We start from the raw sequence: 17783 nt of genomic DNA, 5'->3' as shown, positions 1-17783 counted from the left end.
GTCCCAGGGCATTGACAATGCGCATTCGATCATTGGAGTGGCAGAGCACGCAATAATCCACTCCGTACGGAATACACACTGTGATACACTAAAGAAAATTTGCTCCCGCTCCTTTAATCTGCGACAGATGGCTTTTGTATTATTATTCACGAAAAAGTCGCGAACAGGGTGGGTGAATGGCCATTGTCTCCATCCGCGACAGTTCTGACCAACCAACGATCAATTACTCCGACCGGCCGGCTGGCTACAGGTAACCAAAAAAATACACCATACACAGTACATCATTGAAGTTCAAGAACATTTCTTTTGCTTGCATAGATTTACATCATGCATGCGGGTAGTCGCATCAATATGTTGTTACTACCTAGTACTACTACTACATTAAAGATTGTCATTACAATTACGTTCTTTTGTTCATTTTCATCCATCATCTCCACGCTAGGAAATCTGCTTAGGACTTGATGACAATGTCCTGGATCAACTCCTTGTCCTGGCCAGTGTAGTACCTGATCCAGTTGAAGATGGACTTGTGCCAGACCAAGCTGTTCTCGCGGTTCAAGACCCAGTGGTTCTCGTTGGGGAAGTGGAGGAATCGGGAGGGGACACCGAGACTCTGGAGGATGTTGAACAACATGATACCCTCAGCGATGGGCAGACGGTAGTCAAGGTCGTTGTGCACAACGAAGTGAGGGGTCGAGAAGTTGACGGCGTGGTTCAATGGGTCCCACCTCTCGTAGTTCTCGCGGTCGTTCCAGATGGTACCGTTCTGGTCCTGCTGGACGAACCAGAGCTCCTCAGTTCCGTAGGAACCGACCTGGTTGAGCTTGCCATCGTGGCCGACAAGGGCCTTGAAGCGCCTGCCGAGCTCGTGACCCTGAACCCAGTTGATCCTAGTACAATTGTCAGCTATTGCTCGCATCGTTCATGCTGTTTGGATATCCTAGGGAGAACTTACATGTAGCCTCCGTAACTGGCACCGGCAGCAATGGCGTTGTCAGTGTCAATGTAGTCAATGTTCTCCTTGATGTAGTCGAAGGTCTCAACGAGATCAGTGTAAGGAGTTCCACCCCAGTTGTTCTGGATCTTGTCGGTGAATTCCTGGCTGTAGCTGGGCGTACCGGTGAACTGGGTGGAGGTGACAACGAAGCCCTGATCAGCCCAGGTGCGCATGTTCCAACGAGTGCTCCATGCATCGCCCAAGCTGGACTGAGGTCCACCGTGAATGACGAATGCGAGAGGGTACTTCTTGCTGGGATCAAAGTCGGAGGGGTAGAAGACGAACGTCTGGATCTTGTCACCGTCCTTGTTGGTGATCCAGAAGTTGGAGGTGGAGTTGGGGTAGAGGCCAGCCAACTCAGGGTCGACCTCGTTGGCAGTGAAGATGACCTTCTTGTCCTGTCCAGGGTACTGGCTGTAGAAGATACGGCTGGTCCAGCTGGAAGCGGCGGAGACAAGAGCCGAGCCATCCTTCAAGATGTCGAAATCAGCCAAGGTGGTGTCAGGTCCGGTGAAGTTGACAGGCTTGAAGTCAGCCTCGGCATCAGCGGGGACGAGCCAAAGACGGACAGAGGCGTGGAGCTCGGAGGCAACCCACAGATCGACATCATCGGGGCTCCACTTGAAGGTAGAGACGCTGGTGTCCCAGTTCTCGGCAACGGGGGTGACCTTGGAGTTGAGACCATCGACCTCGGCTACGTAGAGCTTGTAGCGGTCGGACTCGTATGAGATACCATCCTGCTGGATGTATGCGAGCTTCTTGCCATCGTGGGACCAGTGGGGAGCACCAGAGGCACCCTTGGCGGCCTCAGGGGCGGAAGAGCCGGGGCCGTTGACGGCAACAGGTGCCTCAGAACCGTCGATGGGAACAAGGTAGATGTAGCTGGCAGTGAAGTTTGCCTTGGGGAGCTCGGGAGCCTTGGTGAGGAAAGCAACAGTGTTGCCATCGGGGCTAATATCATAATCACCCTGGTCGCCGAATGGCTGCACGGGGGTCTCAGGACGGGTAACAGTAGCATTGATACCCAAGAGAAGGTTGGTGACGTTTCCGTCGAAGCTGAGTCCCTTGTCACCCTTGACGAGAGATCCACCAAAGACAGCATATCTTTCGTGGGCAATGTAGACATCCCAGTGGCGGACATAGATGTTGTCATAGAGCTGGCCGGTGCTCAATGGGACGGTGGCAAGCTCTGGGTTGTACGCAGAGCCGTTGTTGGCGTAGGCAAGAGTGTTAACAGCGAAGCTGATGTCACCGTTCTCCTTCTTGACAGCCTTGAGACCCTGGAAGGGTGCTTCAAGCGAAGCGACGAGAGATCTATGATATGAATGTCAGCTGTATTGCTCAAAGACAACAGTCAAACTAAATTGCGAGATAGTAAAGCTTACGGGGAGAACTCTTCGGCACCAATGTCAGCGGTGTAGAGGGTGACACCTCCGGGAACCTCATCGTTCGTGCCGTTGATGTAGAGGATGCTGGTGTCGGTGTCACCAACCCAGACAACCTCGGAGACCTCGGCGTCAAAGGGGGCCACAGTGATGTTGCCGCTCTCGACGTTGAGGAGCTGCCACGTAGTCTTGGACTTGTGGGTAGTCCAGTTGTAGGACGTGGAGGTGAAAAGAGCCCATTCCTACATTCCTCAGTTAGCATCATCTTTTTCCATAGACATGTGGCAATAGGCTAAGACTTACGCCACTAGGGTTCAAGTTGGCGGTGCCTCTGCGAGGAGCAGCAAGCAGACCCCTACGAAAGTCAGTCAGTACATTTTGTCTGTGGCAGATGTGCTAGCAAGTGGTGGAACGTACTCGGGGGTGATAGCTTTGGCCGAGCCAAGCAAGAAGCTGGCGGCAACGAAACACGCACGCATGGCCATGTTTAGCTCAATTGGGCGCTGTACTCAAGCTCAAGACGAGGAGTAAAGAAGCTTGAGGCTCGAAGCTTAAAGGCAGCTGCGGGAGCTTCTTAAGCTTCAGGCTGGAGGCGCGGGCCATGACGTGCTAATTGGGATAGCTCCAGCAGCCCATCTACCCTTGCCTAGACATAGCAGGTATCCAGGATCTCGGCTCGTGGGTTGCGCAGGTTCTCACAAGTTGCAGCATGGGTCGAGCAGTTTTGTCCCACCTCTCAGACCAATTTGGGGTTGGACAGTTAGGCGGGAGTAGTGATTAGAGTGGAGACTCGGAGACGGAGAGGAGAGAGAGAGCGGGTGGCGGGTAGCAATCTGGGAGGTGATAATATCGTGTAGCCATTCAAGGATCACGAATGTTGCATGGATCGCAGGATGGACAAGGGAGAGGGAAGAAGACGAGGTACTCCGTAATAGAAGTTGGAAGAGTGACGAAAGAGAGAAAAAGGCAAGATGATGTTGCGATGTTCCCGATTATCCAAAATGTCAAGTCGTGCAACGATTGGCTAAGCTTATTTCCACCTTCCCAATCGAGACCGTTGCCAAGAGATTGTTCCTGGTGGGGAACATCTTCGTCGAAGCTTAGACAGAGTCCAACTGTTAACCAACACACATAACTAGTTATTCCATCGATTCCATCCACGCATCATCCTCGATGGTGACTAGGTTTACTCCGTTCCCATCGTATAGCCCAAATCACCTCCAAAATCAAACTAATCTACTCGTCCCATCAGTGTAATTGACTCCAACGATGGCCACCCGATCCCACATCCCTGCCTTCGACTTTCCTCTCTCTTCCTAGACCCTGAGAGGCGAGGTCGGGAATACGGGAATTGCCTCGACCGTCAGCAATCTTGCCATCCTTAGTGTTCTCTGTATCACACCAGCCAACTTTCCCACCTTCCAATCCCAGGTTCAACTACCGGCACCATCAGCATACGAGCCATAGTTGCCCCCGCTTGCTGATAGCCTGATGGCCTTGAACAATGTAATGAGCACGTGAGCCACCCCAGTGTTGACGCACCACCGATGATGCAATCACCGTTTAGTCTTAGACGTTCACAATCACAACACAGTTGTCCCGTATTCATCTCCTCGCACAGGTGGCAATGGAATTACACCAACAATTACTAAGATTGCCGCACCGTGAGTCTAGATTGCAAACGAAATGCCGCAATCTTATGGATTTCCCACAAGTGAATGCATCGTTGCAATGATCTCTCTCTCTCTCCCTCTCTTTCCAGGTGGGCGTCAATTCCTCCGGTAAGCAGGCAGAACTACAACTACAAACAAGAGCATATCAACAACAGGCGACAAACAATCAATTGAGGCACTCAATCGTGAATTATATCCATACTAGAACATTCAGCCAATCAAATCACGACACAAGCTTCTTGGCTCTCAATGCCCGTCATGTAGGACGTACCCAGTGGTACCTTACAGATCGTCAACATCCTATCACATTTCATTAGACCTTGTCGCTATCGTCCCGAAGCCGGCGAGATACAGTGCACCACGCAGGGTTGCCATCTGGTTCCTGTCTATCATTCAACGGTGAACCTTTGCCATGGAACCAAAACTTGTTCAGGAACCACGATCTCCCTGTTCCCACGTGGGTATCTGCTGCAGGGCAATGGCATTGAGCCTCACATGCCTGTCTACGCAGCACACCACTGAATAAGTGGGTGTCGGGGCATCATGATGCTGTCTGGTCGATTTGTATCAAATCCCAGCATTCGGATATACTCCGTAGACGAACGAACATTCTACACATCCTATCAGGGCGTAAAATGGTGCAAAACGGCGAGCGCATGCCCATTTGCTACTACTGTGTAGAAAGAACACTGATCACACTGATATGGTCATCCTGTTTGAATGCTGGAGGCACGTGATGTTGACATATCCTTAGACTCAACCAGATCTTAGCACTGAGATCTGCATGATCCACTCCCCTTGGTGGAAGGCCGACGGGGGAGGCTTGTCTAGATTTCTCGAGCTTGTGTTTCTCGAGCTTGTGTTTCTCTTTACTTCGAGAGGCATCGACGATATTCAGGTTTTGCACTACAACTAGTCAGAGGGCCAAAGCCAAAGGCGAGTGAATGCATTGAACTAGCCCAAGGACCTTTATACTTCCGCTTGTGTGATCAACTCTTTTCGGTTATTCGTCCATTACAACTAAAGGCGCATCACATGTTATAGAATTGCTCATATTCTACGATTGAATCGCGCTTGTTTACCATAAAGGCGACATCTGTCCAGCGATTTCGGCATTATCTAGGTGCGATACACGTAGGTCTTCTTCAGGATAATGACTTCATCGCCCGACATGAGCTTCTTGTCATCCAAGTCTGCCCTTTCATAGCACTTTCATTACTGCTACAATGTGGAGCATCAAAGTCTTGGATGACTGATATCTTGCTTGGTGCTTCTCGTCTCCGCAACATAAAGCTCCAATAGGAAGACAGGCAGAGCACCGTCTACCATACTACAGAGGGTTGACACGTCGGGTCGTCCGCCTGCTAGTGTTTTTAGCAGATACAAGGAACAATACGTGCATCTATAGCTTCTTATTTGCTCTAAAGCAGCTGATTAAGGTTAAAGTATACATAACACTAGCAGGTGGACGACTGGACGTGTCAACCCTCTGTACCTGTTCGATATCTCGAGTCGACTTGTCTAGGTAACAAGTGCCACTTATGTGCGTTTGCTAATCGCACGCATGCCACCTTACCTTTCCAGCAATCATACCAGTCCAATTGTCTGTATCTCCCGCTTCTCCGACAGTACTTCCCCATCCATATACCCATGTAAATACGCCTCCCCGACAAGCGTAGCCCGCTTCGGCGCCTTCCCATTATCAATCGGCCTAACAACAAAAGGCACCTTTGCAGAGAACAGCACCCAAATTTCGTCCCCGGGCTGGACGGACTTAGGACCCATGCCCAGAAGGTTCCTCTCGGTACGGAACATCCTCCGGCCCTTCTTCACCTCCTGCATGCGGCGTTCGAACTGCTGTTTTCGGGTCTTCTCCTCGGGTGTGAGGACCGGACAGGCGAAATTTTTCGGCCTTTCCTTCTTGCTAAGCTCCATGTACATGCAAGATAGGAGGGCAGACTGGCGGAATTCATCGGGGAGGTAACGAGAAGGATGCATTGTGGGCGTCAGATTCATCTCCTTGAGCTGCTGCGTGAATTCGTCGTCCGGCGATATCTCATTGAAGCACTCCATTGCACATTCATGGCAGATGTACAGGCCGTTCTCGTCGGCGTGGAGCTTGCCCCAAACCTTTCGTTTCCGCTCTTGGCTGTCTAGGAACCCTCGCAAATTCTTGAGAGCTGTTTTGTCCGTCTCTTTGTCGATAAGACTCTGTATCTGCCCGCTGAGATGCAGCGAATGATGTATATGAGCAGCCACCCAGTCCGAGAACCCGAATCCGATGGACACCGGCGCGGGATGGATATCTGAATAGGCGTCGGCGATCATCGTGCGCCACAGGGCTTCGACGCGCGACATCGTGCCGGGCTCCACTGCATCACGATCTTGGGACATTCGCATGAGGAAATTCCCCTTGTATGTGTAGTCTCCTCCGAGCTTCTTAGAGTACATCTTGGGCGTTCGCAACGCCAGCTCTGCGACTCGCGTGAAGTAGCAACCTTTCTCATCTGCGAGGTCGACAACAGTGTCGACGTGATACCCGCAGAGCACGAGGACCTCGTACGTTTTGCCGTGCTCTTCAGCGGTGAGATAGAACTTCGGCTGCGTCATGGCCGATCCACAGGCGGAGTAGGGCGAGGATTTATTGTCTTGTATGAGCGGCTTTCGTTTCAAAGGTACACTCAAGTCTGGAACCCAACTTGGCAGGTCTTTGATCTTGGTATCCGCGGGGTCCTGGACGTGTGAGAAGATGGACAGATCGCCAATTTCGAAGATTATCTTGGTGGCTACTTTGAGGATGTATTGCGTGTTGGCTCTGTAGTTGGCCTTCATGCCTGGGATCTCAGTCGCCAGATGAAGGAATGCAAAGACTTTGTCCCGCGGGTCGGATGCACCGACATCTCGAAATCTTGTCAGGAGGGAGAATAGTGAGATTGGTTCCGGAGGCACAGGGTCTGCTGGTTCGAGGTCATGATTGAGAAAGGACCCATTAATCCGCACGGCTTCGCTGACCCTATCTTGGCCAGGTGTTGAATTCGCAAAAGGCTCTGACAGATCCTTTCGCAAATAGTTTATCATTAGTCCCTCGCGATCGAGAGGTATCATGAAAGGACTAGTAGTACCCTTCTCCTTGCGAACAAACTTGAACGTAGGCAGCCCGAGGCGAGCTTTGATATCGACAACGCCATTTACGAACGACACAGCAGCTTCAATTCTGTCGAAAATCTCCTCTTCTGTTATCTCTGGCGCTTCCACGGCTTTTCCTTTGGATATGGCTTCGAAGAGTCTGAGCTTCCTAGCGAGTTGGCTGGTCGGCCCTCGCGATATCAACCCAGCCATGAGCTCAGCCATCTCTGAAATAACGCCTTCCTTCCCTATAGCCCGAATCGCGTGGACCAGATTCCACCATTCGATGAAAATGCCTCCGGACCACAGATACAACCGGCGAGCATAGACAGCCTCTTGCACCACCCACGCTCTGTGAAACCACAGCCTTAATAGCAACGCAGTCATTGCATACATGTCCATCTTCCTCTCGCCCTGCTTCCGAGGTATGTCTTCGCTTCCGGGGTCCCTCTCCCAGTCGTCTTTCTTCGCTAGGGAATTCTCCAGGTTGATGATCGCGCTGATGCCAGCCGCACCGAGCGAGTCCATTTCCCCGATCCAGGCAAACACATATTGTGCGGATGCAAATATGCGGTTCATCAACGGGACCTGTGCGTTTCTCTCGTCGATGTCTTCTTGGTTGATGCAGATCGCATCGATCCAGATGTACTTCGATCGGGAGACGGGTAGGGTTTCAAGGTAGGTTAGGCCCTTTGATTCGGCATCCAGCTTGCTCATCACGATCCTTCGAAGCTGCAACAGTGCGGAGAAAAGCGTCTCTGTGACGTTCAGTTCTTGCCCATCGCACATGATCTTTTTGCAGCGATCACGCCCGTGTTCGTGGTCTAGGTAAGGTAGGGAACTATGGACTGCGAGGAAGAACATCATAGATGCTTCGAAATACAGAACACCGGGTGAATCCTTAGACAGATGCATAGGTTTTGCGATCAGTTCGTTCCGAATCTTCTGGCCTACTGGCCCTCCCGGAATAGGTTCCTCTCGGATGGTTATCGGGTTGGCCCACGAGTAGGACAATGCACCGAATGTAGGATTGTCGTCCAGGTCCACCGTAGTGAGCGAGCAATTGATTTCGCCATCTAGCGACGGGAGAAGCTCCAATACACGGATCGATGAGTCGTTGGCTAATCGCTTATATTGGTAAGGTGATGGTGCTGGCAATGGCGGCGTCTCCTTGGCCTGCTGCTTGCGCCGTTGTCGCATCCGCTTTGCGCGTTTTGAAGGCATTCTAAGTGACTCAAAAGTGGTTTTTTGTATCTTGAAACGAAATTCATGGCTTTAGAGTATGATTGCTAGAAACAAGAGGGGATGCTTGGATTTGATGTCGTCGCCTGCAAAGCCACTTTTAAACACGAGCTACGCGCCTGAGGCTTGCCCAGGTGCCGATCTATGCCTGTCGGGCACTGTGGCTGCATCTTAAATCAGCCTACAAGGCGCTCACCTTCGCCAATTGTAACTTGAAGTTTGGAAGTGCTCTACCTCAACGTATGAATACTACGATTTATTTCACCACTTTATCAATAAATATGATCGCTAGTGTTAGGTGGTCCTCCAATTTCACGCGGATGAAGGAAAAGGCAGTTGTCCGAAGAATTGTTTCTATCAAAGAAATCAGTTATTTCTGCAATATGGTGCTGTGACAACTCACCTTTCGCTAAGCCACTCCTCATACTTCCCAGTTTCGTTTCCTGAGGCACTACTCGTGATAGGCACTCAATGACTCACCCGTCAATATCAACAACGTCGATGATGAAACCAACCAATGATAATTAGCACCTCGAATATTTGCAAGGCAACTTTGTCTGCCAGGAGTGCAATGACTTGTATAAGTCCACAGCTGAACCGGACAATATCCTATTTAAGGCGAGTTAATGTCACATTAATATTCCACTTTATCGACTGAGGCTGGCTGTAGAGATTCGGCAAGCTCTGGTGTGCCCTCGATAGTCCAATCCTGTTGTCAGCAGCCAACTGTTTGCAGATTTCCTTGTGCGTTGGGTAATATGCTTCGTTGTCAAGTAATGAGAGAAGAAGAGGGTTGCAAGTACCATCGCTGTCACTAATCTATTCAAAGTGCAGTAAGAGTACTGGTAATGATAGTTAAGAAGGATATTTTTTTTGGGATGCAAGTGTCGTGTAAGAGATCATTTTGTAATTGGATATCAGTTGTGCGAGGGTCCATATACTCTACCATCACCAAGACAGGTGGGTAGTCATGAAAATGGCTTGTAGCCGATCAAAAGAGAATGCAAACGTGCAACTTGTATATTGTGAAATATCCAGGCACGACGACAGTATCCTATATCCAAATTTTTCGCCTGTCTAGAGATAAAGCGGTAAAAGTCTTCGGTCTCAGAGTATTCGTACAAAAAATTCTCTACACAGAAAAGTTAATAGAAAGTAATGTAAAACTATGCGTTCGTTTCACTAGAGAAAAGATAATAGATTCAATGGAAACGAAAACGAATGCAGCGATTCGACAGCGATTGAAATGAGAGAGAGAGACGGTATGAGATGTGCACATGACCTTTGAAGATTTTTGTACATGATCAAAATATTGACTATGTGCAATGACCGCGCCTTTCCATTAATATTTCATCATGTCATTGTGCCAAAGTCTCCACATCCCGAAAGAACCATTATGATCGTCCTCGGCTGGTGCACTTCCATCCGCCCACGCAACCAATAGGCAAAACGTCGGCACATCATCCATGATCGACGTCATATTGGAAAGCGGAGCACAGCAATGACCGGCACTAGAACGTTCAACCCCCTTACACATTCTCTACCAAAAGACACCACACGATACCACATGATGCAGTAACTCGTGGCTACAATGTCTCAATCGGGGTATCAACCTCCGTAAATCACCACTTCACCCTCCACCTCCGCCTACCTTTGCAGTCTCCCCACATCTTGGCTACCTTGGCACAGCGGGCTTCCCCAGCCTACAACGAGCTTCTTCCAATGTTACATCCTTGTACATTCGATGATGGTATAGCGATTTCCCATACGTGACGCCTTCCGAGTGCCACTGCCGATGAGGGAACAGATTTTTTTCAACGGAGGTCGCAAAGAATTGGCTTAGCTCATGAGGGGCTGGCCGTGAGTATGGCCGAGGGATCTGAGAAATGTCCAATACTGGTCTGGAGAACATCGATGATCGACCTCTTCCACGATTGCGGGGGGAAATCGTTGAAGATATAAAAGGGACGACAATGGATTATGATTCTATTCCAGAATATCTGTGGAGAAACACGCAGTGGAGACTCATCGTATTCTCGTTTTCTCAAATCGGGGATTTCTTTTTCCAAAGTCGAAATACATTGGACGAATTCAGCATTGTTAGCCTACGGACTACAGAATGATGGCCACTAGCAGCAGCCATCGTAAACCCACATCGCGCAGCCGTTGGCGACGACGTTCCGCGATCGCGACACTGCTGTTATTCTCGACAACGACATTGATGATAGCACCGTCGACAATTGCATCTCCAGGAGTACCATTCACACCCGCAGCCAGCAACAAGATGCTCGAACCACGAGGCACCAGCAACAACAATGGAACAAACACTCCAACCTACCCCTACCAGGACCCCAACCTCTGCATCGCCGACCGAGTAGAAGACCTCCTCTCACGCATGACGCTCGCCGAAAAGGCAGGCCAACTCTTCCACACGCAACTCCAGATGGGACCCAACGGCACGCTGGACGAAGGCGACCCCGCGACGCGGCGCAACAGCACAGAAGACATGATCGGTACGAAACTCATGACGCACTTCAACCTGCTGGGCTCCGTCTCCAACGTTCGCGAGGCAGCAGAATGGTACAACCGCGTGCAGACCCGCGCGCTGCAGAACCGACTCGGGATCCCCATCACCCTGAGCACCGACCCGCGGCACTCGTTCACCGAGAACCTGGGCACTGGATTCCAGGCGACGTCGTTCTCGCAGTGGCCGGAGAGTCTGGGGCTCGCCGCACTGCGAGATCCGGACGTCGTGCGGAAGTTCGCAGAGGTCGCGAGGGAGGAGTACATGGCGATTGGGATCCGGTCCGCGCTGCACCCGCAGATCGACCTCTCGACGGAGCCCCGCTGGGCGAGGATAGGAAACACAATGGGCGAAGACGCGGACCTCACCAGCGCGCTCGTCGTCGCCTACATCCAAGGGTTCCAGGGCGACGAACTCGGCCCGCACTCTGTGACCACCGTGACGAAGCACTTCCCGGGTGCTGGGCCCATGGAGAACGGCGAGGACTCGCACTTCGTGTACGGCAAGAACCAGACATACCCGGGTAACAACTTCGAATACCACCTCAAGCCCTTCAAGGCCGCCATCGCCGCCGGCGCCAGACAAATGATGCCCTACTACTCCCGCCCCATCGGCACCGCCTACGAAGAAGTCGGCTTCGGCTTCAACAAAGGCATCGTGACCGACCTCCTCCGCACGCAACTCGGCTTCACCGGCATCGTCGTCAGCGACTGGGGCCTGGTCACAGACGCCATCATCCGCGGACAAGACATGCCCGCCCGAGCCTGGGGCGTCGAGCACCTGTCCGAGCTCGAGCGCGCCGCGAAAGTCCTCCACGCGGGCGTCGACCAGTTCGGCGGCGAGCAGCGCCCGGAACTCATAATCCAACTCGTCGAGTCCGGCGTCGTGCCCGCCTCACGCATCGACGACTCCGTCCGCCGCCTGCTCGCCGAGAAATTCACCCTCGGCCTCTTCGACAACCCCTTCGTCGACCCGGACGCCGCCGCCGCCGTGGTCGGGAACCCGTACTTCGTTCGCCTTGGGCAGGAGGCCCAGCGAAACGCCTACACGCTTCTCACCAACCCGACTAACCTCCTCCCGTTATCCCCCTCTCCCGCCTCAACCTCCCCCCTGAAATTCTACGTCGAGGGCATCGACGCAAGCCACCTCGAAGCCCGCAACCTCACCGTCGTGCCCACCCCCGAGGACTCCGACATCGCGCTGCTCCGCCTCCAAGCACCCTTCGAGCCCCGACCCGGCGGCTTCGAATCCGCCTACCACGCCGGCTCGCTCGCGTTCAACGCCTCCGAGGTCGCCCGCCTATCCCACATCTTCACCACCACCCGGGCAATCGTGGACATCAAGCTCGACCGGCCGGCCGTGATTCCCGAGGTAGCGGAGGGTGCGGCCGCGCTGCTGGCCAGCTACGGGAGCGGGCCGGAGGCGTTCCTGGACGTGGTGTTTGGGGCTGGGGGCGCGAGGCCCAGGGGAAAGCTGCCGTTTGATTTGCCGAGGTCGATGGAGGCGGTGGAACAGTCGAGGGAGGATGTGCCGTTTGATACGGTGGATCCGGTGTTTAGGTTTGGTCATGGGTTGGAGTATGGGAGGGAGTGTTAGTGAGTGGTTGGGGGGGAGACGGTGGTTCTGGCCGCAAATGTCGAGAGATGTGATGGTACCGTATCACCGTACATTAGTTAGAAACGAAGTAAATGTAATGAAAGTAATGCGATAGATACTTTTTACGACGTCGAACGAAAGTACAAAAAGAATCAACAATTTTCATACGACGTATGAAGACTTCAAGCGAAACCGTGCACGCACATGGTCCATTCAAATGAAGAAGCCAATTCATCTGGCATTAACATTAACCCTAGCCCCTCCCCTTTCTTCCCCTCGCTGTGTATATATATGTACCTATGTATGCATTGCATGTTTGCTCGCTCGCTCCATATGCTTTCTTTCCCACGTACGTACATCCCGTCCCACCCTGCCTTACCCTACGCGCTGTACAATCCTCTCGAACGCGGGACGATCGACCACTCGCTCTAGCTGCGTGCGTGCGTCCGTTCTCCTAACCTCCCTTTGTGTATATCTCGCCAGAATCATCTTCCACGATGACGACGAGTAGAGATGGCACACGGTATCTTCCCTATCTCCCCCAAACAAAAAAGAAAAGCAGCATTGCTTCCCACCAGATCCCCGATAAAAAGGCAACACAAAAACACCTCTTTTCTTGGTATTATCTACATCCCCCCCAAAAAAAACCCCTTTCCCGTCCGTCCAAAATGCTTTAACGCCCTACTCATTAAAAGATTTCGAATATGTCGAAACAAAGATTTATCGCTTCGGTAATGGTCCATTGGCCTGGCTGATGCTGCCGACCGCGGCGCCGGTGACGGGTGTCTGGGCGCCGGCTGGGGTCTGCGGCGCGGGCGTGGGTGCTCGACTCGGTGCTGCGCTTCGGTTGTGCGCCATGTGCGCCCTGACGAGATGACCTGCGGCGAGGGCGGAGTTGAGGGAGAGTTCTCCGGCGAGGACGGCGGCGGCGATGATTCGGGCGAGCTGGCGGGAGTTGTCGCCGGGAGAGGTGGGGTGAGGGCCACGGACGCCGAGGAGGTCGAGCATGGCGGATTGGGGCTCGAGGATGGTTCCGCCACCGATGGTGCCGACTTCGATCGAAGGCATGGAGACGGAGATCTGAAGGTTTCCTTTGAGGCTGTGATATCGTTAGTTCAAGTTGGGATATCTAAATAGCTTGCATACGTACTTCTTCATGATGACGATACAGTTGGAGCTCTCGACAACCTGTGCAGGATCCTGACCGGTTGCGAGGAAAATGGCAGCGACGATGTTGGCAGCGTGGGCGTTGAAACCACCTAGCGAACCTGCCATGGCGGAACCGACCAAGTTCTTACTGATGTTGAGCTCCACAAGAGAGTCGACGTCCGACTTGAGCACGCTCTTGACGATGTGACCGGGAATGATGGCTTCGGCGACGACGCCCTTGCCTCGTCCGTCAATCCAGTTGATAGCGGCCGCCTTCTTGTCAGTGCAGTAGTTACCAGACACGGAGATGATGTCCATATCTTCGAAACCAGCCTCGTTGGCCATGACGTTGAGTGCGTGTTCGACACCCTTGGAAATCATGTTCATGCCCATAGCGTCACCAGTCGTGGTCTTGAAGCGAATGTACAGGTTGGTACCGGCGATGGCAGTCTTCATAGTCTGGAGACGGGCGAAACGAGAGGTTGAGTTGAAAGCAGCCTTCATCGTCCTCTGTCCCTCCTCGGAGTCGAGCCAGATCTTTGCAGCTCCAGCGCGAGCAAGAGACTCGAAAGCAACGCAAGGACCACGGGTCATACCGTCGGCAGTAATGACAGTAGTAGCACCTCCACCAGCGTTGATGGCCTTGGCACCTCGGGATGTACTGGCGACCAAGACACCCTCGGTAGTAGCCATGGGGAGGAAGTAGTTTTGACCGTCAACCAGGATGGGACCAGCGACACCAAGAGGAAGAGGAAGGTAACCGATGACGTTCTCGCAGCAGGCACCGTGCACAAGATCGTAGTTGTAGTCCTTGTAGGGCAGGAGCGACCTCTCGAGAAGGTTAGAAGTCTCACGGGTAGCATGGGTACGAGATACAAGGCCACGTCGGATCTTGACAGCGCGAGTCTTGTTGCCGAGGGTTTTCTCAAGCGCATAGCCGGGAATCTTGCCCTTAACGGAGACAGCGATCAACTCCTCATCGGTAAGCTTGTGTGCCTTCTTGTCTTTGATGATTTGCTCGAGGACTTCCATTGGCCTGTTGGGCTGCTTCTGTTCCTCGTCCGTCGGGCTATCGATCTGAGGGCTTGGGGTGAGGTGAGCAACCTGCGTAAGGGGACGGACGGCTCCACGGGCAGCTTGCTGTTCCGGGCCAGGAGTGATGGCGGGAGTGATCGGCGGGGACAGGATGCTGTTTGGTGGCATGCCGGATGCCGGGGTGGGAGGAGCGCCATCCTGCACCTCAGCAGCCGTAGGGGGGTCGAGCGGGCGATGGGGCTCCTTGATAGTCCATCGGGCGGCATTGAAAAGGTAGCCGTTGAGGACCACGCTCAGGACCAGAGCGCCGATAATCCATTTGCCCAAGAAGGGGTCTTCCAGGCTCTTGAGAACTCCCTCCACAAAGTGTGAGCTGATGTTTCCACCGAAAGGACTGTCTTCAATGATAGGCTCGCCGTAATGAATGGAGGGAAATGCGAGCTCGTACTTGATGGGCATCAACACGGTGACCAAAGTAGAGACACCAGCTGTCTTGGCCTGCTCGAGGATAGCATCCAACGCGCTGCTAGCGACCTTGAAGGGATCCAGAGGGGGAGTGGCCCCCACGCTGGCAATGGAAGAAGAGGCCCTGGAGTTCTTGGTGAGGCCAAAGCGGAGGGTGGCAAGATTGAGCACGTTGACAAGGATGAATCCAGCAACCATGAACACCTTGAACTTGGGAACGGTGACCTTCTTTCCAAAGATGGTGGTGGTGGTTGCACGGCTGTGGTCGTTGACACTGTTGGGCCAGTCATTGCTCGAAGCAACGTTCTCTGCTACCGATCGGCTGACACCATCGTCTTCGAGGGCCCTTCGGAGTGCCACGTGACGTTTGATGCGGTTGATTTCGAGCTTGATGGTCAAGATGGCGGTAAAGAAGGTGAGCAGCATGATGGCGTCGAAGAGCAAGATCCAGGCACCCAAGAAGCAGAACTGGCGGAGGCCACCCTGGATGCCAGACATGGCACCGGCAACCAAAATGAGGATCTCGAAGAAGTAGTCGCGGACAATCTCGAAGCCGGTCTGCTTGATGGCGGTTTGGACGGCGTTCTGGATGGTGAGCGTCTCAGCCCTGCCGCCCTCTGCCCTTCTGCGGGCATCGAGTGAGGCAGAAAGCACAGCCTTGGTGAGTACGATTGGCTTCTCGAATCCAATGATGACGACCAGGAACGGCAATCCCTCGGACAAGAGGACCATGGTGATGGGTACACCGAGGTAGATGGTGACGAGGAGTGCGAACAGGAAAGCGAATGCGGACTGGAAAAGGACCGTGGCGGCAAGCCAGAAGTTGGACCCGAGACGACGCATGGCCAGGAAAAGGGACACGAAGGTCAGGTGCATGGCAAGGTATCCGAGGGCCATGATTATAATATCTCCAGTATCGGCATTCTAGAGAGATGTTAGACCCTGTCCTGTTATGGTTCAGGAAATCAGCAAACGTACCTTGAGCAGATCAAGGAATGAAGTCCATGATTCACGGATCCAGTTGCGGACACCAGAGGAAGGAGTCGCGCTCTTAGCAGCCTTCATAATCCACTTCTTCTCCTCGCGTGTGCCCTCCTCTTCTGAGCCCTGAATTTCGGATGCGGTCTCGGGTGCGGACATCTCCTGAATAGCGGCGAGGAACTCTGGGGCCTCGGCATAGTCGACGGAGAAGGCGAGGGAGGTATCGTGGGAGATCGTGGAGAAGGAGCTCGAGGAGCTGGGCAGCAATTGGGCGGAACCGTTAGTGGGGATGGCATCGTGAGAAGGCGCGCTGTTGCTGCCGCTGGACGAAGGGAAAACGAGCGTGATGAGGGCGATCTCCTGTGCGTTCTTCTGCCAGAAAAAGTCAATCAATGGTCCTGAAGAGTGACATGCTGTCACCCCCAATTGAGCCTACCTGTGAAAGCTTTGTCTGTGCCTCCTCCGGCCGCCATGCCCAGGCCGTTTCCTTTCCTACGTAGAGGTTCTTGCTGCCGGCCAACAGGGTGTTGAAGTCCACCTTTCCCGTCACCGAGTCTGCGTCCTGCTCCAAGAGACCCTTATCCAAGACGCCGAGGTAGGAGTAACTGGCGAGGAAGGCAATTGTGACGATGGTGTGTATCGGGTGGGTGCAAGCCCTCTTCGCAATGGAGAGGAGGATGGGAGAGAAGTGGCGGTCAAACCACTCCGGGCGAAGCTTTTCAGATCCGCCCGGGCTCTGCCATCGCGAGGTCAAGAACCCAAACATTTCTGTGTGAATTCTTCTTGTTTCAAGAAGTCGAGGGAGTGAGGAGAGTCGCGGGGGCAGCAATCATGGGATCGAATTGCGGCCTGGGAGGAGAGAAAAATAATATTACGCGGAGGGGTGGCTGAGGCGTACGGGGCGTGGGTGTGGTCGTGCGCGTGCGCTGTGGAGTAGATATGGACGATGGAAGGCCGACGAGAAGCCCGATGAACGGCTCAGCGATGCGGAGAGGGCTTGAGGGTCGTCAGCATGGGGGTCATGGGTACGAGGAGGACGTGAGATGGAGATGCAAAGGGACGTACTGGTTGGCTGGGTGGAGGGAATTCCGAATCGCAGCCCCGAGGGATGGAGAGTGACGAAGACGGAGGTCCGATGATGGCAGGCAGACCAGTATAGTACTCGCAGGCAGGCACGGAGGAGAGACTTGCAGGTACTTGTAAATTCTACTGTCTGTGTGTCTGGTTTGTATGTAGTTTGGACTATAGTCGACTACGGGCAAGGACAGGGGGGGGCTAATGGGCGAGTGAGCGGGAGAGATAGCCGAAGTCGTCAACGCCGCAATCTCTGATGCTCTGATGCAGTCACCTCGCACAGCAGCAGATGGATTTGTACAACCTCGGAGGGGTGGGAAGGGTATATAAAAGGGAGGGGAAGGAGGGTTGTGAGGAGGTCACTTGTGAGGATGGAGAGGGTGAGGGGGTGGTGGAGGTGAAATCACGATAACCAGGACAACAATATGAGGGACAATGAGACTACAGTTTACTTGGTAGGATAACAGCCACCAGTAAGTCATTCTTTTCCTCTTTTTCCATCAATCCATCCCCATCCCCTTCCCCTTTCCCCTTGT

The 17783-nt window shown here is 53.1% G+C and overlaps 4 protein-coding genes across 4 annotated transcripts; 1 reads left to right on the top strand and 3 right to left on the bottom strand.

The window, feature by feature from the left end:
• Nucleotides 1-290: 290 nt before the first annotated feature.
• BU24DRAFT_427734 (dipeptidyl-peptidase-like protein V precursor) lies at nucleotides 291-3320 on the bottom strand. The gene is made up of 5 exons (XM_033529287.1): nucleotides 2800-3320; nucleotides 2686-2737; nucleotides 2383-2624; nucleotides 956-2311; nucleotides 291-890 (listed from the first exon to the last, which is right to left on the bottom strand). The coding sequence occupies exons 1-5, from the start codon at nucleotides 2865-2867 to the stop codon at nucleotides 452-454; spliced, it is 2157 nt and encodes a 718-aa protein (XP_033378959.1). The 5' UTR covers nucleotides 2868-3320; the 3' UTR covers nucleotides 291-451.
• A 1978-nt stretch (nucleotides 3321-5298) lies between these two features.
• BU24DRAFT_61857 (uncharacterized protein) lies at nucleotides 5299-8762 on the bottom strand. The gene has a single exon (XM_033534477.1). The coding sequence runs from the start codon at nucleotides 8403-8405 to the stop codon at nucleotides 5643-5645; it is 2763 nt and encodes a 920-aa protein (XP_033378958.1). The 5' UTR covers nucleotides 8406-8762; the 3' UTR covers nucleotides 5299-5642.
• A 1945-nt stretch (nucleotides 8763-10707) lies between these two features.
• Nucleotides 10708-12543, top strand: BU24DRAFT_356080 (glycoside hydrolase family 3 protein; the record flags this gene model as incomplete). The annotated part of the gene is made up of 1 exon (XM_033523880.1): nucleotides 10708-12543. The coding sequence occupies one exon, from the start codon at nucleotides 10708-10710 to the stop codon at nucleotides 12541-12543; it is 1836 nt and encodes a 611-aa protein (XP_033378957.1).
• A 260-nt stretch (nucleotides 12544-12803) lies between these two features.
• Nucleotides 12804-17394, bottom strand: BU24DRAFT_378751 (3-hydroxy-3-methylglutaryl-coenzyme A reductase). The gene is made up of 5 exons (XM_033524672.1): nucleotides 17239-17394; nucleotides 16610-17169; nucleotides 16171-16545; nucleotides 13694-16116; nucleotides 12804-13642 (listed from the first exon to the last, which is right to left on the bottom strand). The coding sequence occupies exons 2-5, from the start codon at nucleotides 16937-16939 to the stop codon at nucleotides 13264-13266; spliced, it is 3507 nt and encodes a 1168-aa protein (XP_033378956.1). The 5' UTR covers nucleotides 16940-17169; nucleotides 17239-17394; the 3' UTR covers nucleotides 12804-13263.
• Nucleotides 17395-17783: the final 389 nt, after the last annotated feature.

The sequence above is a fragment of the Aaosphaeria arxii genome (assembly GCF_010015735.1).
Source record: "Aaosphaeria arxii CBS 175.79 unplaced genomic scaffold BU24scaffold_11, whole genome shotgun sequence".
Lineage (NCBI taxonomy): Eukaryota > Fungi > Ascomycota > Dothideomycetes > Pleosporales > Aaosphaeria > Aaosphaeria arxii.
Note: the sequence above shows the minus strand (reverse complement) of the source record. Positions and strands in the feature narration are given on the sequence as shown.

Coding starts and splice junctions, on each gene's coding strand:
- BU24DRAFT_427734 (XM_033529287.1), bottom strand. CDS start 2,867: ATGGCCATGCGTGCGTGTTTCGTTGCCGCCAGCTTCTTGCTTGGCTCG. Junction 2,738..2,799: donor GCCAAAGCTATCACCCCCGA/GTACGTTCCACC, acceptor TGACTTTCGTAG/GGGTCTGCTTGCTGCTCCTC. Junction 2,312..2,382: donor GGTGCCGAAGAGTTCTCCCC/GTAAGCTTTACT, acceptor TTCATATCATAG/ATCTCTCGTCGCTTCGCTTG.
- BU24DRAFT_61857 (XM_033534477.1), bottom strand. CDS start 8,405: ATGCCTTCAAAACGCGCAAAGCGGATGCGACAACGGCGCAAGCAGCAG.
- BU24DRAFT_378751 (XM_033524672.1), bottom strand. CDS start 16,939: ATGTTTGGGTTCTTGACCTCGCGATGGCAGAGCCCGGGCGGATCTGAA. Junction 16,117..16,170: donor CATTCCTTGATCTGCTCAAG/GTACGTTTGCTG, acceptor ACATCTCTCTAG/AATGCCGATACTGGAGATAT. Junction 13,643..13,693: donor TGTATCGTCATCATGAAGAA/GTACGTATGCAA, acceptor ACGATATCACAG/CCTCAAAGGAAACCTTCAGA.